This window comes from Carassius auratus, chromosome 19 (genome assembly GCF_003368295.1).
Source record: "Carassius auratus strain Wakin chromosome 19, ASM336829v1, whole genome shotgun sequence".
Lineage (NCBI taxonomy): Eukaryota > Metazoa > Chordata > Actinopteri > Cypriniformes > Cyprinidae > Carassius > Carassius auratus.
This window is the reverse complement of record NC_039261.1, coordinates 5,909,659-5,933,705: the sequence shown is the minus strand read 5'-3', so window position 1 is coordinate 5,933,705 and position 24,047 is coordinate 5,909,659. Positions and strand designations below refer to the sequence as shown.

Below are 24,047 nucleotides of genomic sequence, written 5' to 3'. Positions count from 1 at the left end.
AATGATACATCAACAAGTCATGAATTAATGATACTTTATAAGTAATTAATGAGGAGTTAGTAATAACGTGAAATAATCTTATGTTGCACCAAAATATCCAAGATGATAATGATGCATAATGACCAGCACTTAAAAAAATAAAAAAATAAAAAATAAAAGCACAGAAATGAAAAGGGTAAAACACACCTTTTATTTAACAAAGCTTTTAAATAGTGCACCTTAAATCAAGAGGCATAAGTTGTGTATTACTTGTATGTTACTTTACAAAAAACTCAACATAAAATTTGAAGAGGTTACATACCAATGTTAAAATAAAATCAGGATTTAAAATTGTGTTTGAAGAAATGTTCACTAACCAACAGTAACATTATAAACTTTTTTTTTTTTTGATGTTTTGCATTAACATACATTTTTTTAACAATATTAAAGGGATGCCACACCCAAAAATAAAAATTGTCATTTACTCGCACTCAAGTAGTTCCAAACCTGTAGGAGTTTCTTTCCCCTTCTGTACACAAAGGAAACTATTTGGAAGAATGTTTGCAACCAAGCAGATCTCGTCCCCCATTTACGATCATAGTTTTATTTTCCTACTACGGCAGTAAGTGTTGCCCAAGATCTGCTTGGTTGCAAACATTCTTCCAAATAGTTTCCTTTGTGTACAGAAGGGGAAAGAAACTCCTACAGGTTTGGAACTACTTGAGTGTGAGTAAACGACATTTTTCATTTTTGGGTGAACCATCCCTTTAGGCAACAATATATACCTCACTTCTTTGAGATGTCAAGAATGGCACTGCTCTCTTTCAATTTTTTTATCATGTCTACATTAGGCTGAGCAAGGCACCGTGCAAGACAGCTACCAGCAAATTTTTGGATGCTTTCTCCCTTTTTAAAGGTTGCTCTCATAGCTTTGTACTCCTCAGGATTTGCAATTGCCAACTCAGCAATGGGTGCTTGCATCACAATCGTATTTCTGTCAACATTCATTTTGTTGTAGGCTTCAGCTTTACTTAAACCACCATTTACCAGTTGTAACACTTTGTGGTAGCGTTTGATGGAGTCTTCAGGGGTTCTTACTAGGAAGAAGAAAGAAGAATGTTTTAAGAGTTTGATACAACATGAAGGTGAGTAAATTATATTAATAATGATAATTATTTTGGTTTGTGCTATTGCTTTAAGAAAAGACAAAAAAGAACAAAATGTGGTTATGATAAACTTAACTCTCTTGTAAAACAGGTTGGATCGCTTTCTGTTAAGATCATTTGTGTGTGCTTTATTAAACAGAGTTATTAAAATGAGGATAAACAATGATCACCTTATAGCAGATTACCTTTAAGGTACACAATGTGGCACTTTTTTTGTAAAAAAAAAAAAAAACATGTACCTACTGTATTAAATCAGCAACTACATCATGAATCCATCTTCCAAACTATGTTTTTTGTCTTATCACTACGGTACATTTATCACTAAAGTTGAGTACTTGTGTTCTGACTACTATAGACAGAGCAGGATGCCAACCTCTGTGGAGGAGCCCAGTACCTGCATGACTCGTCACTGACAAACACAGAACTATCTCTGGTTACAATGTTATTCTACGAGATGCATGCAGTTTTATGAACTGCTAGAGCACCAAAAGTGACATGGTGTACCTTTAAATACCCATAGAGATCACGTTCAGTCCATATTGCCATCATGCTTGCCTACAAGGCCTTACATGGTTCAGCACCAAAATACCTGTCTGAACTTTTAACGGTCTACACCCCTAGACGAAATCTCCACTCTTCTGATTCAGGTTTTTTTTTTACTCTTTACGTTCTGTGAGTGATCAGGCTGTTTCTTCTGTGGCTCAAAAACTAATTCTCTTCCCACTGAGATCAGTCATGTGGACTCTTGGTGTTTTTAAATCTTCACTTAAAACTTATTTTTTCAGGCTAGCATACAAGTGAATATTCCGTTTGTTTGTTATTAAATACTTTCTCTTAAATTTGTTTTGCTGTTTCTATTTTGTTAAAAGATATTAAAAGATAAAAAAGATATTATTTGTTTGTCTTTAGATGCAACCTTTAAAAGGTGCAATATAAAGTTTAACACTTTCTCCAAAAAGCAGATGCGATGAGATATTCTCTGGTTATTCACTTAAAGCCTTGACAATTTTCACTTCTGGATGAACTTTACCTTTTAATACTTTTGATAGAATAAACATACCTCTCCTAAAATCAAACTTCAGTTTCTTGGATTTCTTCTTGTTTTTTCGCTTTTTATCCTTTTTCTTCCTCTTTGCTCTTGGTTCAGATTCTGATGAATCTGAAGATTCTGAGGAGTCTGAAGATTCATCACTGGACTCATTCTCCTGTGATGCAGCAGTAGTGGATGAAGATGCAGTCAGTGCCTGTGTAGGCGAGATAACTGCTTCATGCCTCAGAAGGGCTATGACAAAGAACAAATAAAAAAGGTGTAGAACAAAACCACAGGTAAAGAATACATTTTTTTTTAAACCACAGTTAATTTAGAAAGAGATTTTTAATGTCTCAAATGCAAAAAAAGAGGGATGACCTTATCAATAACCTTTAGCAACCAGTCTTTGATAGGGCATTTGTTACTCTAATATCACACTGATTACAGTTTGGCATTGGGGAATAGGGGCTTTCGCACTAGAAGAACCTTTTATAGTTCCTATGACTATTGGCAGGAGTACCCACTTTTTGGCGTGTTCGCACTGCAGGAACGTGGAATGACCCTACTTAAGTGTAGGGTCTAACCCAGCACAACAGGAACTACCAGTGACATAAGTGTAAGCTGATTGGCTGAACTAACTACAAACATGAAAAACAGTGATAGATGGACTTCTCAACCTTGGCTTCAGGATAAAATCCAACGCAAGTTTGAGGTGACCGAGTGAAACATGATTATCTATTTCTGCTCAGCTAGCAACACTGGACATCAAACACACGGTAAACACATACTTTTTCATATACTGACTACTTTATTTGTATATGAGTTCTATCTAATAACATATTAGACAGGACTGTTAAACTGATAGTAAACTAATGAAGAGAATGGGAGTGCCATGTGCTCAGGCTCTGGCTTTCATAGTGCTGTCAAGTGTCACAACAATTACGGCTTGGGTCACTTTGGAGCGCAACTAAGAATACAACTAAGCAAAATGGCCCTTGGGCAGTGGTTCTCAAACCTGTCCTGGATTACCTCCAGCCCTGTACAATTTATATGTCTCTCTCGTCTATCATACCTGATTCAACTCATCAGCTCAAAGTGGAGTCTGCAAGACCTGAAGTGGATGTGTCACATATAGGGAGAGATACAAAATGTGCGGTGCTAGGGGTACTCCATGGAGAGGTTCGAGAACCACTGCCCTAGACTAGAGGAACATTTAGTTCTAAATAGTGAACATAGTCTGATGAATTCTAGTCCTCCCTGGTGGCTAGCTCCTAAAACCAAATTCCTATAACTACCAAGTGCAAAAGGGGCTAATATCACCCTAAGGGTCCACAGATTTTCCTGTCTGAAAGCATTTCTAATTAAACACTGCAACATACTGACTGGCAGAATTGTTTTTAAAGCAAGTTCATGACCCTATTACGTACCATCCTCCAATCTTGATCTGAGAAAGTTTTTGTCATCGGTCAGAGAGTCAACTTTTTCCTGAAGATGAAGAATCTTCTGCTTTTGTATCTCGATTGTCTGTTTTGCTTTGTCAAGAGAAATCTGTAAAGTGGGTGCACCTAATAAAAGAGAAATAAAAAATTAGGCCAAATTCAAGATACATAATTTACATTACACATTAACAGACACATTTATGTGAACCAAGTGAAAAAGTATATATCTAAATGAGAAATTTAAATTCATCAATTATAATTTTTTCCCCTGTAATGTTCACATTTTTAAAATCGCATGTCAATGTAGAAAAGGCTAAAAACAAACCTCCAGTTTCACTGGTTTGCTGTACTGCAGGCTGAAGTCCTAAAATGAAAAAAATAAAATAAAAAATAAACACCAACTTAAAATGCAGCATTTGACCAAACAGACAGTTTAAAGGGGTCATATGATGTGATTAAAATGTTCCTTTCTTTTTGGAGTGTTACAAGCTCTTGGTTAGTTTCAAAGACTAAAGTCTCAAATATGAAATTATATTCTTTATAAAAGTTAGGTCAATTACTCCTACCTAAAACGGCTCGTTCTTACATGCCCCCACATGTTTGTGTCACAATGGGAAGATTTGCATACTGCCACCAAAACGTTCATGCAAAAAAAGGCAGAACTTTATTCTCTGTTGCAGCTGCTGTCATGTCTTTGAGATGTGCGTTTTGTTGTGAAAGCGAAACTACTTCGTTTGGTCTTCAAAAAATGGACACAACTAGAAATCATTGGTTAAGTTGTATTTCAACTCTGTTCCAAAACAGTCCAACCCAAATATTCAGATGTGTGCTGTGCATATTGTGGAGGACAAAGAACGTTTCCTGTGAGATTAGCCTACTATGCTGTTGTCTGGTTCTATAAAGTGTGGCAATTACAACTTTGCAAGGACAGTCTGCATGTACGTTTACATATTTAAAGACTGTGCCACTGATGATTCAAACGTGACTTTTGAGCAGTGAAGAGTAGAGCTGGTTTGTTGTTTCTCTGATCACTAAGGCAGACAAGGTTTTGTTTTTACGCAGCGCGATACGCAACATGCAAAAATACAGTAAAAGTCATTATAATCAGTAATTATGTCCCCACTGCATGCATGCCCGCCCTTGCAAGGGGTTTATTGTTTTTGTGTTGTCGTGCAGGGACATGGTATCACTGTATGGTGAGGGGCATAACAATTCCATCACACGCTTGAGGTATTCAGCCAATCACATCACACTGAATAGCTGGCCAATCAGAGCACACCTCACTTTTCAGGCCAATGAGCTTTTTATAAAAAAAAAAAAAAAAAAAGACTTGTTTCAGAAAGGCGGGGCATATAGGAGCAACAATAATGTACATTGTGGAAAATAATGTTTTTAACCTTAAACTGCATAAACGCATTGCATTACACCAAATACACAAAATGATGTTCTTTTTAGCAACATCATATGACCCCTTTAAACGGTTTTAACAGTGGCATAAAACAAACATTTCGATCATTCTCAGGAATACTTGAATGGACGCTATGAGATAAAAAAATAAAAAATAAATAGATGGGTTTTATGTAGTGTATAACATTATAGGTAGTTGGATGGGTAAACTTCAGTGAGCAAGCCCATTACATTTTTATGAAAGCCACATTATTATTTTGTATTTTGCATAAACATAAATGTATTTTTAAAAGCCCTTAAATTTTACTTTGTCTTTATGAAATTGACATGGGTATTTACACATTCACGTATATTTTTTCATGCTAATATTTGTAATGGAAAATAGCTACACATACCACAGTTATTAGGGTAAATCTACTTGTTATTTTAGTTTTACAAAAAAACAGAAACATTTAGAAAATGTGCAAACACTTTATGCATACGTGGAGTATACTTTTTATACCAAAATACTGTTTGATATATCTGTTTGAATTAACTTCCCACTTCACACATGTACAGTATCAGCAATTGTATTGAATTACTTGCCTTCTGATGAGTTTGATGTATTTTCAGTCTGAACATTCTTGCGTGCAGATACAACTATGGGAGAAGCAAGCATAGTTCAGCATTAAAAAAAAAAAAAAAAACACCTGAAAACAGGGTTGCCAACTCAAACATTTGGCTTTATCTCACATTATTAGGCTAGCCAACTAAATCTCAAAACCGAAGACAACAAAAAAAAAATCTACTGGTAGGATTTTTTCCACCGGCATGTGACATTTTTAAACAAGTGGTTCATTCATAAATCTGCAAGATCTTATTTTTTGATCATCATTCTTAATCCGGTCTGGATGTACTCGGACAACAGTGCCATTTTCTCAATTTTTGTTCAAAATTGTTATTTTTTAATGAAACTTGCATTCAGTGTTGATAGAGAATGCACCATTCAGTAGTAGGCCTATCTGTGCTGACTTTTCAATCCCTGTTATGGGCAAAGATTTTATTAAGCTCCTATTTGAAGCTTTTTGAAATGTGTGAAGGCCACTACGAATTAGAAATAGAAACTGTAGACAGACGAGGTTTATGCCGTTTATAGCGTAAATTCTATTTGCCACACTGTGCAGAATTTTGCCGCACCTTGCATAATTCAACCAGTAAAATACGTTATTCAATTAGTAAATAACATCAGATGTAATATCAGGTAGTTATCTAAATAGCAGGAAACATTAATAAAGTTTCTTTAAAAGTGCATCTAGTAAGTTACAACAAAGTATATTTGAAATTAACAGCATTAGGTTTAAATACATAAAAAAGAAAGGCATTGTTTCACAAACATGGCTTAGATTAAGCCATTAGGCCTCATTTAAATCAGGATTTTTAACTACCTTTTATAAACGTGCCTTAGAAATAAAAACATTACTGGTAAGAGAAACAATTGCCCTGAAATATTTAAGATATGTCAGTGCAAGATGTTTTCATTTAAAACGGGTCACACATGCATTTTAGACTGGGTTTAGGCTCAAAACCTTGTCTGTGAAACCGGGACAATGAGTTAAGTTACCAAAATCTCACTCCACCCAGGCAGCCCAAGTTTGCAAGCCTTACAAAAATAACGTTACACCAAACAAAAGACTCTGTTACAAGTAACGTTACTTACCATATTCATCTGAGCTGTATTTGTTGGTAACTTTCCTCCCACAGCGCGTTGCTTTTCTTTTCTCATCCATCTTGCTCACATGATCTGCTGGTTGGCGCGAAGCGGTGGTTAATGGCTCGATTAGCGCCACCCCATCGTCCTCGTCGATTAGGGACATGGTTTGGATTGTAATTACTGTAATTCCCCCTCTAAACCCTACGTGAAGTTCTGGTGCGTCTTGGATATCTTTACAGTTATCCCAGTTTGTATATACTTCCAAAGACGGTGCAATACCATCAAGTTTTACCTGGGTTAAAATTTTTATTATGTTTAAGCCCCCTTGCATTATTGAAGCAGGTTCTGATATTGCACCGGAAATGGGCGGGGCAATCTCTGGTGTTTTTCGTGCCACCTGACCCGAGATTAATTTATTATTAGCGCCAAGTGTGGTTCTTCCTGGTTAGGAGCACGCTCATGGACGTGAATGAAGTCAAGTGTGTTTTGGTAAAGAATAACAGCAATGTTGCATTCAAAATTTTTACTTTTTTCGATTCAGAAGCCCACAACTAACAGGAAACTCAAACTCATTAAATGGCTACAAAGCAAAAAGTTACTAGCAAGGAGAGTAAAGTGCTCAAGATGTGGCCATAATATGAGAATGAAGAGAGCTACATCTCGAAATCTCGACGGTTTTCATTGGTGAGTTTAACCGATTTGTTGTTCACATATTGCTGAAATAATTTCTAGGGATGTTATAGGTTAACAAAGAGGAAACAATATTTTCTCTAAATAAACAACTTAACATTAACGTTATTCTATCAAGCTACGTAGTTAGAATGGTGTAAAGGCTTGAGATTGATCTGGGGATATATATATATATATATCTCGAACAAGCCTATCAACAGACTCGCGCATTAAGTTACTTATTGACATGAGGTTGTTGTGCTGCATGGTAACGAAAGCATATTGGTTTAATTAGGGGTGTGACGACGAGACAGCCAATGTGAAACTGTCGAAATAGACCTTGCTGAATCGTTGTTATACAGGAATACGATTGCGTGGGTGTTTGAATCTAGAATCGCCATCTTTAAGTGATTTAAAGCAGCACTATTTAACTTTTATGCGCTCTAACGGTTAACAAACAGAACTCCACGTGTCCCGCGGAAGAACATTCTAACCGGAGCAACTTCTCTAAGTTTGTCTATGGTGGTCCACGCAGGTATGTGTTAATGTTACTCCGCAGCGGTGACGACCGTACAGGCTACAATAGTCCAAACATTAAGTGTACCGTAGTGATTTGGGATGAGACAAAACGTTGTTTGGAAGATGAATATAAGTGGCCAGATAAAATAAAAATACTAAAGTAAATTAAGACTAAATAATTTTTATGCTCCATTTACACCATTCAGGCTTAATATTAAATTAATAATTGTTAAAAAGTAAAAGTGAAAGTAGTAAGCTTTGCACTTGAAACAAAGACCGCATTAAAGAAAAGACTGCACAAAAGCTTCTTCCTGCTTTGGCAATGGGCTTTACTTCTGCAGAAGTAGTAAACGCATTGGCTTTTCATTTTTGGGGAATTTTTTTTCTTTTTACCACTATTTATTAATTCTTAGTCCAGGTAAAATACTGTTGTCTGCATAACCATGTTTTGACATTTATCACCATCACAGGATGTGCAGACATAAAAGTCATCGAGGCAAGAAAACCAGCCGATCAGTGCGAGTCGGGTCTCTCTTTGAGAGATCAAAACTCAGCTTGTCATCTTGGCTAATATTCATTTACAGGTGAGTCTGTTGTCGGACAGCAGAGATGGAATAGTAAAATGTTACAATGTTCCAAGTTTGATTGTTTTAATTTCAACAACTCTGCTTTTCCCATTCTGAGTCAGCATTGTGTACTTCACAGGTTTGCTCAGGGATTGCGGATTAGACAAATTGATATGATGCAAGATGGCATTGCAAAAAGTTCCAGAACCCTCTCTAAGATGGCTCGTATCATGAGGAAAGTTTGCCACTGTGCTATAAAACGATACAGACGAAGACATGGACAAATGATTGGAAGTGCTCGAGAATTTGCTGTTCTTGATGAAAGTAACTTCCGTCATAAACGAAAGGTAAATTTAGAACCTGTTATGCAAATTCACACTGCAGTTGCCCACCACTGTTGTCGTTTGAACGCTTCTATATAATATATATGAATTCTGCTAATAAGAACAGTGTAAAACACACTGATGATTAATGAGCTGCTGGATTCATGAATATTAATCAGGTTGTGTGCATTCTTTCAAACTGATTAGCTGAAATCAAATCAGTGACCATAATAGGTGAGTGCCAGCCAATGAGATTGTCGTTTGCACATTTAGTTCCGCTCAATAATGGAAAACCTGTCAGTTCTTTAAAGCAGGAAAAATCCAAAGGAACTCCGTTATTTTAACAGTAAAATAAACACAAAATATCATTTACATGTAATGTGTCAATTCTTCATGTGTACATATGACTTTCGTGCTCTCTGCTTTGTGATGATGACTCGTGCGCCTTTACACTAAAGTTTACGGTACATCAAATACAGGTGTGCTGTGCATCCATTGAGATGACTTGAAAATAGAACCGATCCTGAAACTCTGAAGTGCTCCATCTGAGTGTGCGGCAAGTGAAAATATATTTGTGATAAACCTATACTTGGCCTTCAACTTACTCACTGGCGAGTAAAATCTGAGAGTTTATTAGCCTATTGGCTAATATTATATATCATTTAGTCGCCCAGAGTGAAGATCAGTGGGTGATTTACTCACAATGTAGAGAGTTGTTCAAATGAAAAGCCCCCAATGTTTATGATGGATGGATGGGGATAGATGTACTTTCTTCATCTTCATACTTCTTGGTCTGCCATTTATAAAGCTCCTGCAGATTTTCCTTTAATTTCTCACCTTTTTGTATGTTTAAACATGTTAAATGAACATAATTACATAATATTGTAGTATTTCTCTTTTTAATTAAATATTTAACTTTTTACAGTATGGACGAGGGAGAGCATCAACAACATGGAGGCGAAAAAAATGGGTCTTTGGCATGCTAGGTGTGAGGGATAAATGCAGACACCCAATCTTGCGGCTTGTGAAAAGAAGATCAAGACCTCACCTAATCCCCATAGTTGTAAAACATGTGCGTCCAGGCACTACCATTATTTCAGATGAGTGGAGAGCCTACCGGGGGGCTTTGGCCAATATGGGCTACAAACATTTTACAGTGAACCATTCCCAGTGGTTTGTAGACCCACACAGTGGAGCTCATTCACAACACCTTGAAAGAGCTTGGTTGACATACAAAACAAGTGTATGGAGACTAAGGGGGAACAGGACAGAGAAAATGCTAAAAGAGCACCTCTCTCTCATAGAGTGGACTCATTGGCTTGGTGAAAAAAATAAACGGGGGCCACTTGGGCGCCTAATAAAAGATATTCACCATCAATTTCCTGTTTAGAGGACAACACACTGAACTTTTGATTGTGTTTTATGTAATATTTAAGTAAAATACAAGTTAACTTGTCCTCTTGATTTAAGGTGCACTGATATTTAAAAGCTTTGTTTAATAAAATGTGTATTTTACCTTTTTAATTTCTGTGCTTTAAGTGCTGGGTAATATTTATCTTGAAATAATCATCTTGAATATACTGTTGCAAAATAAGAGTCACCTTTGTAGATGTTAATTGAGATTATTTAGATAATGACTTCACATTACGTAATCATTAACAACTCATAAACTAACATGAATTCATGACTTGTTGATGTATCATTATGTCATGACTTTACTTGGGGGGGCACATTATTACTAACTCATGATTAATTACTTATAAAGTAACATTAATTCATGACTTGTTGATGTATCATTATGTCATGACTTTACTTGGGGGGGCACATTATTACTAACTCATCATTTATTACTCATAAAGTAACATTAATTCATGACTTGTTGATGTATCATTATGTCACGATTTGTCTTTGTGGGGCACATCTTTAAAAAGTTATCAATTACACATGTTCTATACATATTCAACTTATCTAAGTCAGGTATTTGGTCCTTTTCTGTGGTTTGTAAATAAGTTGAAGAGAAGAGGACCTGTGGCTGCATTTGGATGGAGAAGGAACTGAACGGTAAGAGCAAAGTTGATCATTTGAAGTAGCGATAGTGGCCCAAAAGAAGAGCCAGACAAACGTCTGATATAAAGACAGTAAGCCAAACCATAACGTAACAAAAGTGATAATCAGCATCTCTATGCTAACTGATTTCAATTTGGAAAATTGCGTCTGCTTAATGTTATTGTAGGACAGCAGTGGAATCACTCAAAACCGAATGATAAAGTCGTTTTTAATTATGAATGCATCATTGTGCGTTGGATGAGTTAGGTTAAACGCAAATATTGCAATAAATCCACTGTCTTTCACTGATGTTTGTGACAGAGCTGGTGGCAAATTTATAAATTGTGTCATTTTCATACATCTTGCTTCTAGAACGTGTGGTTTACTGTAGTTTATCTCAAAGTGTTAATTAATACATTAACTATTATGCAGGAACTAACATGTAATTAAGGTAGTGTTATTCATGCAGTATTTCATATGACTCATGTCATAGTTAAGTTAGTTCTTCATTAGCTCTTGATTAATACATGTCTTAACTCATCATTAGTTCATAGTCAAGTAATTATTAATTCAGGTATTAGTATTTGATGATTCATGTACTGTTATTGTAAAGTGTTACCGTTTTTAGGTCCTATAATTAAGACCTCTGGTTTTTTTTTTTTTCAGAATTTAGCAGTAAGAAATTACTCGTCATCCAGTTTTTTATACCCAACTATGCATTCCATTAGTTTTTCAAATTAGTATGTTTCACTGGGCTGAGAAGAAATATAGAGCTGAGTATCACCAGTTTAACAGTGAAAACTAACACCATGTTTCCTGATGATTTCTCTCAAAGATAAAGTGTGAAGAGTAACGGTCCTAGTACTGAGCCTTGAGGTACTCCATACTGCACTTGTGATCAATATGTTACCCTTTCATTCACTGCTATGAATTGATGGCGGTCATATAAGTATGATTTAAACTATGGTAATGCACTTCCATTAATGCCAACAAAGTGTTCTAGTCTATGCAAAAATCAGATCAGATGATAAGAGCAGGTCATTTGTAATTCTTTGGAAAGCAGTCTCAGTATTATGATAAAGTTTAAATCCTGACTGTAAATCCTCAAAGATACCTAATTGTGAGGATACCTTTTCTAGTATCTTGGACAGAAAACATAAAACAAAAAACATAAACAAAACCACATTAAACTCTGCGGCTCATGACGATACAGTGATGTGTAAAGACAAAAAAGGATCGGCCTGTGCAAGAACGTGTATTTATATTGCATTTTACATCTGTTTCACGCAATGTCCGAACTGTTAGAACTCTCCTGAGCGCGTCCTCAGATGCAAGTGTGTGAGGAGGCTTCTTCTTCTTACTTAATGGCAGATCGCAGAGGAAGAAGAAGAAGCTTCATGTGCCTGCTGCTAAGAATGCACACAACAGGACGCGCTCAGGAGAGTTCTTCCAGTTCGGACATTGCATGAATCATAGGTAAAAAAATTATATAAATAATGTTCAGTTTCTTGCACAGACTGATTGTTTTGTGTCTTTACACAAAGGTGTATCATCATGAGGGATTAATTTGTTTTTGTTTTTGTATGTTTTTTGTTTTATTGTGTCTTAGCTGTTATTCCCATCCACTTCCATTATAAGGCTGATAGACTGCAACGTCTTCAGCTAATAATCTTCTACTGAAGAAACAAAGTCACCTACATATTGGGTACCCTGGGGGTAAGCAGATAGACATCAGACTTTCATTTTTGGGTGAACTATGCCTTTAAGCAATTCATTTTTGGCTGAATCACTGCCTACCACTTTGGCTTTTTCACTGATCGCTATTAAAGATCAGTGGGCATTTGAACCAATGCCTGTGACTCTGGTCATATGCTTAAATTACATCATTCCCTACATTCTGACACAGGCTAATCATTAAAAGACTTGGGAGGAGTTATGAATGAGTCTAAAGTTCACTGTCGGTTTCAGATCTTTTTAACAGTAGCGAAAGGAGGTTTTGTGTTTTTATTATCATACTGTTAGGTTTCTCACACTGGGAATTATGGAGGAAAGCTTCCAATTTCATTACTCTTTATTGGACTACCTGTTTACTTTGGTGGGACTGTTATTGTTCCTGCTGGATATAGCGCTGGACGTTTGGACTGTTGTGTCCTTTTATAAGAATGGGGCCTATGTGTATATGGCAGTGATGATCTTTCTACTGCTTGGCTCTTCAGTGTTGTTACAGGTGTTTAGCTGGCTCTGGTACTCTGATTACCTGGATAATATTGAGACTAAGGTGGAGAAATTTGCAAAGAAGCATTTATTGATCAAAACATTTCACTTCCTGCAGCTCGGAGTCTACCTCAGGTCTGTGACAGATTTGCTTCTCAATTTTCCTTGAATACTCTTGTGAAAAATAATACACGATAACTAATTTGTTGATTAACAGTGAAACTTTCAATCTCTCTTCACAACTTCTACACATTCTTTCATTGTGTGAACCATCACCATCAACCAACTTGCCATTAAGGTTGAAAAGGGGCAGAGAATTTCCAAAATATTTGGAAGTTTTCCAGTATTTTTGGAAACATTTGGAAATATTTAGGCCATTTCCATGTGAAACTAATCTGGAAATTTACCAGAAAATGTCTTCCCTTTGCAGGCCTACACGCCATTGTAAAGGCTGATTTATACTTCTACATCGAACCTACGCTGTAGCCTGATTATTTTATTTTAATGTTAATTATCTTCTTATATAAATTAAAATGAAGCAAAGAACAAGTGTCTTTTAATTTATTATAATACACTGCATTATACATCAGTAGATGTCCGCGACAGACAGTGTTGATCTACCATGGTACAATCCTTGTGGAGACTGAAAGAATGCCATCTTTTCCTGTTCCGTTGTTGTCTGCGGGTTACATAAGCAATGCCCGTGGACACTTCTTATAGTGGTTTGCATGTGTACAGCATGTCGACGTAGACAAGGATGCAGAAGTAGAAATTTAAACGGACACATAGCCTACGCCATTAAGGCCACATCGTAGGTCTGATGCAGAAGTATAAATCAGCCTTAATGAAACAGAATCACAGTCTTGACAGTCAACCAAGTTTGGAAGTATATACAGTACATGTGCATCTCAATAAATTTTAATGTCATAGAAAATTTCCTTTATTTCAGTAATTCAACTCAAATTGTGAAACTTGTGTATTAAATAAATTCAATGCACACAGACTGAAGTAGTTTAAGTCTTTGGTTTTTCATTTGTGATGACTTTGGCTCACATTTTACAAAAACCCAATCTCAACAAATTATAATACTTCATAAGTCCAATAATAATAATAATAATGAAAAATTCCTGGAATGTACGTTCATTTACTGTACATGTACTCAATACTTGGTAGGGGCTCCTTTCGCTTTAATTACTGTCTCAATTCAGCGTGGTATGGAGGTGATCAGTTTGTGTCACTGCTGAGGTGGTCCTGAAGCCCAGGTTTCTTTGACAGTGGCCTTCAGCTCATCTGCATTGTTTGGTCTCTTGTTTCTCATCCCAGTCAAGCACACCAACAACATTGTCATTTAACCAACTTTTGGTGCTTTTGGCAGTGTGGGCAGGAGCCAAATCCTTCTGGAAAATGAAATGAGCATCTACAAAAAGCTGGTCAGCAGAAAGAAGAATGAAGTGCTCCAAGATTTCTTGGTAAATGGATGCAGTGACTTTGGTTTTCAAAAAACACAATGGACCAACACCAGCAGATGACATTGCACCTCAAATCATCACAGACTGTGGAAACTTAACACTGTACTTCAAGCAACTTGGGCTATGAGCTTCTCTACCCGTCATAAAGACTAGGACCATGGTTTACAAATGAAATACAAAACTTGCTATCATCTGAAAGTGAACAACTAGTAAACCAAACTGAAAGACCATTTTTAAAGCTTAAGAAACCCTTGCAGGTGTTTTGAGTTGATTAGCTGATTTGTTGAGATAGTGAATTGGTGGGTTTTTGTTAAATGTGAGCCAAATTATCTCAATTAAAAGAACCAAAGGCTTAAACTACTACAGTCTGTGTCCATTGAATTTATTTAATGCACAAGTTTCACAATTTTATTTGAATTACTGAAATAAATGAACTTTTCTATGACATTCTAATGTATCGAGATGCACCTGTATATTGAGTTTGTCTAGCACAATCACTGCCATTTTTTTATTGATCACTAATATTTTTGAACAATGAGGAATGTCACAACCCTAAACAGCAGCAGCAATACATATATATTTAAACAGTACATTTATCTGTAGAAATGTGGAACAGTGGCACATGTACACTGAAAATTCACAGATGCTTGTTGTGGAAGAGCAATAGGTAGATATAAGAAATGTGTGGTGTTGGTGTAGGGGTACAACAATAAACTGTATAAAATAAATAGGCAATGGTCAATAGTTTATATTTCTAAATTTCTATATTTCTATATATATAGTGTTCCTATAGCTCAACTGGTAACGCATTGCGTTAGCAAGCAAGCAAGCGCAAGGTTGGGGGTTCGATTCCCCGGGAACACATGATAGGTAAAAATTGATAGCATGAATGCACCGTAAGTCGCTTTGGATAAAAGCGTCTGCATAAATTAAATTTATATTATATAAATTTAATTTAATTTATATATATGTACTACAGTATTGATTTTTCCCAATATATTTTTATGTACTGTTGAAATATGTCATTTAAAATACCAGGTAATAAACAAAAGTGACATTCTTTTTTAGAACAATAGAACAGAAAGCAGTCTGTCAACATAGAAGTAGAAAAAACTATTGAATATAAAAATAAAAAAAAACATGAAATAAAATTATAATATAACATTTATATAAATATATAAATGTTATGTAAATATAACATTTCATGGTTTCATAACATGGTGAAAAAAAACCTAAACATTTTAATCAATGTGTCTCTCACACAATGACAAAAACCTGACCAAGACACTAACACTAGGCATCAATTCTATATTTTGGGTGAGTTAGTACATTTTGCAGACATGCAGTCTTGTTCTGATGTTACAGCAAACAGTTGTGACAAATAAACTTTCAGCATTTTCAGCTTAGAGAACAGTTTTGACGCTTTCAAAAAATACGTAACAACAACGTAAATCCAATTAGTTGAACTAGAGTGCTTTTTATGGGCATAATGTCTTTAATGTGTGTTTGAAATATGGTTAACTTTTACATCTTGAATTATCGACATTGCAAGTGCACATTAAGCACACTTCTGTTTCACAAGAGTAATGCTAAATGAGATACATTTTTGAGCACCGAAAGGCATCATTCACCCAAACTCTGTCAACTGTTACTCATGTCTTTCTAAACTCTTTTGTTCATCTTCAAAGCACAAATTAATATATTTTTCATAAAGCCTTTCACCCAAAACTTTGATACGTCAGTATGTTAATAAGGACATTGTAAACATAAGCTATATGAATTAAGGAGTTTAATCAATTCTTTCTTAAGAGACACAAACACTGTATATAATTTAATTCAGTATGTATAATCAAATATGGCAAATGGGAGCTCAAATATGCATGCTTGATGTAGGAGAACCAATGAGTTTAATTGTCTTTTGTCACACAAACACATTTTTTTATTTTATTTAAAAGACACTTTGTATTTCATGACACTTTTGGTTTTGGAATGGCATTAAGGTGAGTAGATGGTGGAACTTTCTTTTTTTTTTGGTGAACTATCCCTTCAATATCAACTTAATTCAGAATTAAATAGAGCTATTTTGTGTGAACAACTAATTTGGGTTATCATTTAAAGACAAACTCAATAGATGTGATTGAGAACTGGTATAGGAACACTCAAACTGTTTCCACGTCTAAATAAACTGGCCTCACTTTTGTTTATTGAATTTTATGTTGTTGTATTAATTGCCACCTTGTGTTCACAGGTATGCTGGGGTGATAGAGATTTCCACAACACATTTTCTTCAGCACACTAACAGTTTCACAGAAGGTGTAGCTGTGTACCTGAACCATGATCTTCAGATGCTTCGTCTATTTGAGACATTTTCTGAAAGCGCCCCACAACTCATACTCATGATGTCTATAATCCTACAGAGACGAGAGTTGGAGATTATTACAGGTCTGTTTCAAATCCAGAGCACCTACTTTTTTTCAGCTCATAATTCTTATGTGTCTCTAAACCACTTAAAGCAATGATTAAGCCATAATGGAAAATTCTGTCAACGATTGACTAACGAATGGCTCTTTTGTTTTGCTCAGAATCTCTAGTGTGTCAGGGTTTGGCAAGGAGGAGCTCAAGTGCAGACAGAAATCCGGTTACACAGAGGGTTTATTAACACAAAAAGGGGAAAACAAAACCCATGAGGGGGAAATCAACAGCTAGGGCAGAAACTAAGCAACTTAACAGGACAGGATTGACATAACAAACTCTTAAACAATAACGGTTACACAAAGAGGGTTACAAGGATAAACTTCTTTCACAAGATGACCAGTAGGAACACATATGAGGTACAATGAACCGACAAAAGACAGCGCTCACTAGGGGATCTAAATAGGGGAACTAATTAAGAAACAACAGGTGGCACAGATAAGGCAATCACACCACAAGACTAGGATAACAAGGGGGGCGGGGCAAGGGAACGAGACAACACAAGCACATGGCCCAAAGACAAGGCCATGTGCTTGTACACAAAACACGGGTCTGTTATGATCCTGCCTCAAGACTAGGGAAAAATCATGACATAGTGATGGAGAAATAAAGCTTTTCAGAACTTTGAATTTATCGAAGCTTCAGAAAATTATTCACTGTTTTGAAGCAGCTGAAACACCATCCAAAATTCAGCTCAAACATACAACTTTTTAACCATTTTCAAATGTTTTATCTATAGTGTAATCTATTAAATGCAATTAAAATCATATGATACCATATATGAAGGTCCCTTTCATACACCCAAGTGTTTTTGCTAGTTTCAGCCTGACGCAGTTCTCATTTTCCAATCCTGCACCCCGTTGTTTAAATAGCAAATGCATTTGTGCCCATTTGTGTGCCCATGGGTGTGTAAGTCTAAAAAAGTTTTGTAATTGTTGGCACATTGCTATTTTGAGGAACTGAAAAAAGACTGCGCCATAGACCAACTCAAACCTGTTCTAAAGTCTTGCGCAATATTTTATCTTTGTTATTTAAAGAGGGCGTTAGTAATATGCGCCTAGACAGGTGCACAACATGCATACACTTTGCTTATTATACACATAGGGACGTGCAGCAGCTCACAAACATTTTTTTAAATGTATACAAACAATTAAAAATTACATTTCGCAATGTAAATAGCGAACCCTCCTTGGCACGAACTCAACAGGCTTTTAAAGGGGATGGGAGATGAGACCCAAAAACACCCATTACTCATTAAGAGAATAGGGACAACCCATTTAGACCATGTGCTGGGTGTGCAAACTGTTTTACCGTCGTTAAACTAGCATAAGTGGATTTGGACATGCCCTGATTGCACCTGCACTGTGCACTTTAGACCATTTGCTTAGATCATTAAAATATTCGTACGAATAAGCCACCTCGTAAAATACGTACAAATTGGTCGTGAGATAGCGTTGGTATTTCCTACATGTTCACAGCATCATATCTGTGGATATATTGGCAGTAGCAAGTTTTGTTTCTTATTTTGCCAAAGCAGTGTAGAAGATCTGTAACGCCAAGACCAAACACATTAACATTGCCATTTATATTATAATGATAAACTCTCCAGTTGTCATGACAGAAATTAATTTGTAGCGCTTGTTTTGTTTCTTTTATAGAGTTAATTAGAACAATAAGAATATTAACTCTTTCTTTTTTACTGTAAAAAATCTGTCATGAAAATGCCTTAAAATAAAACTGATCTGAGATCAGGTGAAATATAAACAATTCACAGCCAAATCACTGGTTCAAAACAAATTATTCATTTCAAATGAATCAAAGGTTTCAGAGCTTCACAAAGCAGAGTTTTGAAAGCCCTTATTGCTAGCTGTTATTATTTTGAAGAACAGAATTATTGCAATATGTGATATTGTTTTATAACATGCAATGTTTTTTTGTTTCAGGTTTAAAAATCCTTACATCAGCTGCTGCAATTGCTAGTAGCGTTGCTATGTACCACCGTTGCATGCGTGCCTTTCTTCCTGAAAAATGCAAGATGAGTTGGATCTCCACTGGCATCTACTTCCTGTGGAACTTGTTGGTGATTATTCCCCGTATTACTGCTCTGGCACTCTTCTGCAGTGTATTACCATGCTTCATCATAGCTCACTTCCTGTCCCTGTGGATGCTGCTGGTTTTAGTGGCCTGGAGCCAGAAAACTAATTTCATGGAACATCGTGGTTGGGAATGGCTCTACAGAGCTGCTGTTGGACTCATCTGGTACTTCTGCTGGTTTAACATATCAACAGGAAGCATAAAATCAAAGACTATTCTCTATTATAGTTTCATGGGTTTGGACACAGTGATGCTGCTGGGCTTCTGGTGCTGGAAGGTGTTTGAGTATGCAGGCTGCTGGAGCTCTTTAAATCCTTATATGGTGATCCCGACACTACTAGGTTTGTACGTCATTGGAATACTAGTGAAAATTATATACTACAAAAGGTTTCATCCCAACGGTGATCAGGAGAAAATCACTGAACCCGCTGAAGAAGGGCAGTTAAGACAAGCGGCAGCATGTTATGAAATGGAGACAGACTTGAAGCAAAGGGAATCACTTCACGCTACAGCTGCAGCTCCAGCTCCAGTTCACCCTTTCACTGGAGTTCCCAATAGACATAGGAAAATGGCTGCTAATTTCTACTCTTAGTTCTTGGTTCTACTTTTAAAAGACTCTTCTCCTATCCCCCCAATTTCATCATAATTTATTAAAATGCTTGTTTTATTTATAAAATGTATTTATAATCTAATTTTCTACACAATACCATAGAGTTGATACATACCTCTCCCATCTCAGTGCGTGTACTGAAACACTGTAGCAAGTGGCACCACTATGCTAGCGTTTAGCTTAGCACCATTCATTCCTTAGGATCCTAAGGGGATAAATTATTTCCTAAGTGGATAAAAATTATGACTATGTATGGCGGAAGAGCACTTCGCAGTTCGCACCACTTCGACCTCGGTGCTGTAATATCATCACTCATAAAAACTCCCCTTCCTCCTCTCCCTCTCCCTCTACCTTGCGCAATACAACCAAAGTGAGGAGTTTTCAGGAGTGATGATATTACTGCGCTGAGGTCAAAGTGCTGTGATTGCTCTTCTGCCATAAATTATAGTTATTTTTTATCTGCTTAGAAAATCGACAAGTTTTATTTTGTGTCACCATACTTACTCATGTAACTACTAATGTAACCGTCTTTAAATAGGAAAAACATTAAAGTGTTTGGTGGCTTCTAAATTCATCCCTGTTTGGATCCTGAGGAATGAATGTTGCTAAGTTAACACTAGCATAGGGGCGCCGTATGCTACAGCGAGGAGATGTACGTATCAACTCATCTAAGTTGAGGAAGGAACATAGTGGAATATGAAAAAAACTGTGTAATTTTCCTTTAAAATTGCAACTTAAATGATGGGAACATAATATATTTCATCTTTCTGAAAAAAATAAAACATTTTCTAATCTCTTTAACAGTGATCTAGATTCTTTTGTGTAAATTCAATTCCAACCCTGCTTCAACAAACCTGTATATGACTAAGTAGCCCTGAACACCTTGATTAGTGTACATTTTATAGCTTTTGACCAATAGGTGACGCTGTGCTGAAACTACTCAGGGCATGTTTGTTATAAAACATACCAAGTTTGGTCAGAATCCAGCTAAAGCTTTCCAGAGATAAAGCCTCATGTAAATTTTTGAACAAACTTAATCAACTTTGTTAATGCATTTTACAAAAATGGTTTGCTCTGAAGGTGATCCGAGTCAATTTTGGTTTTTGACACTGTCAATCATCAGATCCTTCTGTCTGCCATCTCTTTCCAGAACATTCTCGTTCACCATTCCTGGCTGGTGGAATGATCTTCCCACCCCAATCCGAAATGCTGAATACCTGACCATTTTCAAGCAACAGCTGAAATCTCATCTCTTTCAAAACTACTTGGCTTCATTGTAAAAACAAAAAACAAACAAAAAATCTTATCTTTATTTATTCCTTCTATTCCTAGCTTGTACTTATTTGAACAATGTCTAAAACTTGGTATTACAAGCACTTCCTGTGTCTGTTTGCCTCTTTAAGAAGGATTGTTTTATGTATTCCCCCAATTGTAAGTCGCTTTGGATTAAAGCATCTGCAAAATGTAGTCTGGTTGACTAAATGTAAATGCTCTATTTGTGTGACAAAATTCATAACTTTCCCGCAATGGAAAAGATGCTATGCCATATACCAGGAGTGGATAACTCCGGTCCTGGACGTCCAAAGCCCTGCTGAGTTCAGCTTCGATCTAAATAAAAACCTTCAGACATTGATTAGCTTGTTTAGATTGTTTGATTAATTTTGAGGCAAAACTCTGCAGTGCTGTGGCTCTCCAGGATCGATGTTCCCCACCCCTGCCATAGACTTTTAGAGTGGAGGAAGAAGAAAATGAACAGAGACAAGAGGTTTCTTTGCCTCTAATAACAATAATGCTCTGATTTTTCACAGTAACAGATCACTTAATTTAAGACACTGTGACATAGATATACTGGTTATAAGGATAGTCCACTCAACAATGATTATTTACTCAACAAATGTTTTTTTTTTTTTTTTTTAAGAATATTTAAGATGTACCTAATGCTGTACGTGCACAGTTTTGTAATGTGTTTTGGATGAAAATGCAAGTACCCCTGTTGAATTGGTTTTCAGCTGGTTTAATGTGGCTGAAGGACACATCTGAGGCGTAATCTGATTTACCAAACATTTATGATCACAATATTTGTATTTAAAAAAATATTTATCTTTAAAATACAAGATCCATAAAAAGGATGTTTTTTTTATTATTATTAATATTATAATAGAATCAAACAAGAGTCATTTAAGAATCAAATGGAAAAAAAAATTTATTAAAAACTTTTATACAATATTTGATTCATAAAAGAGTAGTTCACCCAAAAATGAATATTCTGTTATTTATTCACGTCTTTTCAGACCTGTTACTAATTTGCTTCTGTGAAAGATTGAAGATATTTTGAGAAATGTCTCAGAAAACCGACTTCCTTGTGTTTTACAGAGGAAAGAAAGTCACAGATTTGGAACAACACACTGGTGAATAAATAATGATGCCGCTTGTTTCATTTCTGGATGAATTATCACTGTGTAGGATTTGGGTTTGATTCCATTAGGATTGATTTTCTAAATGGTTAATACGTTGGTGGTTTTAATAGACTACACTGAAACTCATTTATTTACCTCATCTGTAAATTCTCAGATATTTCCCCCCAAAAAGATTGGATATAATTGTTTGTAAATCAGATTATTAACTTCTATTATTGGTCTATTTTATGTGAGTACTGCATCTTATGAAATTCCTCTAATTTTATTTTTCACTATGGATTGAACTGACTGGCACTGTGAATACATGTCTTATGCTCACTTCCTGTCTGTTTTTCACTAAAATGTATAATTTATTGTCAGAACAAATGTTTGAGGTATTTGTATCACGCAATTGTGAATGTTTCCTACTGTAAGTTCCTGTATGTCGTTTTTGTGGCTCTAGTTTCATATCATGTGCATTTAAATGTCTGGCGTCACGAGTTACAGCGTGTTCTATATTGGTTAGCTCTTTAATATGTGTCCTGTCATGCTGAGTGAATGCAAGCTAATACATCATAGGTTACGATATTACATCACTTCTGTTCTGAGATTTTTTTGACAGGTCTCCACTCAGCGTTTTGTCTATGAATTAAATAAATACAGCCATACTTTTCTCAATGTTTTTTTTTTAAATAACTGAGCATTTAGTACAGACAATATGTACTTTTTTATTTACATTTTTCATGAGGCAAGGATCAGTATCCTATTACTATTGTTTATAAATTAAGTTATGGATTTTAACCAATTTTAAGTTTTTCATAAAAGTACACAGTGCCTAGTTAGTTTGTTTTGTTGATGCCTTGTGTTAAACTGCTTTTAATTATTTATTTTTTCACACATTAGTTTACACTACATACTGTCCACCATAATGGTGTAAAAAAAATAAAAAGGTTTTTAGCATCTTTGCAAAACTTAAATTATCGCATTGCATAAGTATTCATACCCTTATCTGGGACAGCTGAATTTTGTCTCAGGAGCATTCATATATTGCTTGTAGATGTTACTACAGTTCGAGTGAAGTTAACCTGTGGCAAATTAAATTAAATGGGTATGATTTGGAAAGGCAACCATGTCTTCTTAAAAGGTCTAACAACTGATAATTCATATCAGAGCAAAAAAACTATCCCTGAGGTCAAAAATCTGCTTGTAGAACTCAGAAACTGTTTTGTGTCAATTCACACATCTGAAGAAGAATTCAGAAAAAAATTCCATGATGTTTGAAACAACCAGTACTCTTCCTAGAGATGGCCTCCTGGTTTAACTGTCCAATTGATGGAGACGGCCCTTTTCTAGACTTGTGACCAAGAAGCTGAAGGTCACTCTAGCTGAGCTCCATGATCATATGTGGAGGTAGGAGATACCTACAGAAGGACAAACCTCACTGAAACACTTCACCGATCTGGGCTTTATGGCTGTGTGGCCAAATTCAATCCTCTCTTCAGTGAAGACACATTAAAACACACATATGAAATTTGCAAAAAAGCACCTAAAGGACACTTAGACTGTGAGAAAAAAGATTCTCTGGTCTGATGAACCTCGATTCTAAGCATCTTGTTTGAAGAATAATATTGAAATAGCCTTATTGAAAACCCAGTCCCAAGACTTGAAACTGTAAAGGTGCTTCAGCTAAATGATTAGTTAAATTAATACTTATGCAATGTAATTATTTCAGTTTTGTTTTATTTTTAATACATTTACAAAGTTGTGAAAATTATGTTTTTGCTTTGTCAATATGGTGAATGGAGCGTAGATTGATGTGGGGAAAAAAAGTAATTTAAAGCAGTTTAACATAAAGCAGCAACATAACAAAAAGGGGTATGAATACTTCCGCATGGCACTGTATATGAATAATCAAATAAATATTCCAATATCTTAGTAAGCGAATAGTTGGCACTTCC

General features: G+C 35.8%; 3 protein-coding genes across 5 annotated transcripts; 2 read left to right on the top strand and 1 right to left on the bottom strand.

The window, feature by feature from the left end:
• Positions 1–167: 167 nt before the first annotated feature.
• On the bottom strand, positions 168–7,062 carry LOC113119235 (coiled-coil domain-containing protein 106-like). Its single transcript, XM_026288537.1, has 6 exons — positions 6,718–7,062; positions 5,607–5,660; positions 3,940–3,978; positions 3,603–3,740; positions 2,206–2,427; positions 168–1,076 (listed from the first exon to the last, which is right to left on the bottom strand). Exons 1-6 carry the CDS (start codon positions 7,040–7,042, stop codon positions 766–768), a joined length of 1,089 nt encoding a protein of 362 aa, XP_026144322.1. The 5' UTR covers positions 7,043–7,062; the 3' UTR covers positions 168–765.
• On the top strand, positions 2,397–10,312 carry LOC113119236 (uncharacterized). 3 transcript variants are annotated; one of them, XR_003294431.1, is made up of 6 exons: positions 2,397–2,471; positions 2,723–2,951; positions 7,253–7,395; positions 8,370–8,483; positions 8,605–8,812; positions 9,714–10,312. XR_003294431.1 is itself a non-coding variant. In XM_026288538.1 (4 exons), the coding sequence occupies exons 1-4, from the start codon at positions 7,217–7,219 to the stop codon at positions 10,176–10,178; spliced, it is 966 nt and encodes a 321-aa protein (XP_026144323.1). In that variant the 5' UTR covers positions 7,182–7,216; the 3' UTR covers positions 10,179–10,312. The 3 variants fall into 3 exon arrangements, 1 of the variants encoding a protein (XP_026144323.1); XR_003294430.1 differs by having other exon boundaries at positions 2,444–2,951; XM_026288538.1 differs by lacking the exons at positions 2,397–2,471; positions 2,723–2,951 and having other exon boundaries at positions 7,182–7,395.
• A 2,251-nt stretch (positions 10,313–12,563) lies between these two features.
• LOC113119234 (XK-related protein 8-like) lies at positions 12,564–21,025 on the top strand. The gene is made up of 3 exons (XM_026288536.1): positions 12,564–13,183; positions 16,766–16,959; positions 18,933–21,025. The coding sequence occupies exons 1-3, from the start codon at positions 12,876–12,878 to the stop codon at positions 19,673–19,675; spliced, it is 1,245 nt and encodes a 414-aa protein (XP_026144321.1). The 5' UTR covers positions 12,564–12,875; the 3' UTR covers positions 19,676–21,025.
• The last annotated feature ends 3,022 nt before the right edge of the window (positions 21,026–24,047 follow it).

Excerpts from the sequence above, each read along its gene's own strand:
- LOC113119234 (XM_026288536.1), top strand. The coding sequence starts at position 12,876 with ATGGAGGAAAGCTTCCAATTTCATTACTCTTTATTGGACTACCTGTTT. Across the intron at positions 13,184-16,765 it reads CAGCTCGGAGTCTACCTCAG|GTATGCTGGGGTGATAGAGA; the intron begins GTCTGTGACAGA and ends TTGTGTTCACAG. Across the intron at positions 16,960-18,932 it reads AGAGTTGGAGATTATTACAG|GTTTAAAAATCCTTACATCA; the intron begins GTCTGTTTCAAA and ends TTTTTGTTTCAG.
- LOC113119236 (XM_026288538.1), top strand. The coding sequence starts at position 7,217 with ATGTTGCATTCAAAATTTTTACTTTTTTCGATTCAGAAGCCCACAACT. Across the intron at positions 8,484-8,604 it reads TGGCTAATATTCATTTACAG|GTTTGCTCAGGGATTGCGGA; the intron begins GTGAGTCTGTTG and ends TGTACTTCACAG. Across the intron at positions 8,813-9,713 it reads ACTTCCGTCATAAACGAAAG|TATGGACGAGGGAGAGCATC; the intron begins GTAAATTTAGAA and ends AACTTTTTACAG.
- LOC113119235 (XM_026288537.1), bottom strand. The coding sequence starts at position 7,042 with ATGCAAGGGGGCTTAAACATAATAAAAATTTTAACCCAGGTAAAACTT. Across the intron at positions 3,741-3,939 it reads GCAAACCAGTGAAACTGGAG|GTGCACCCACTTTACAGATT; the intron begins GTTTGTTTTTAG and ends CTCTTTTATTAG. Across the intron at positions 2,428-3,602 it reads CAGATCAAGATTGGAGGATG|CCCTTCTGAGGCATGAAGCA; the intron begins GTACGTAATAGG and ends TCTTTGTCATAG.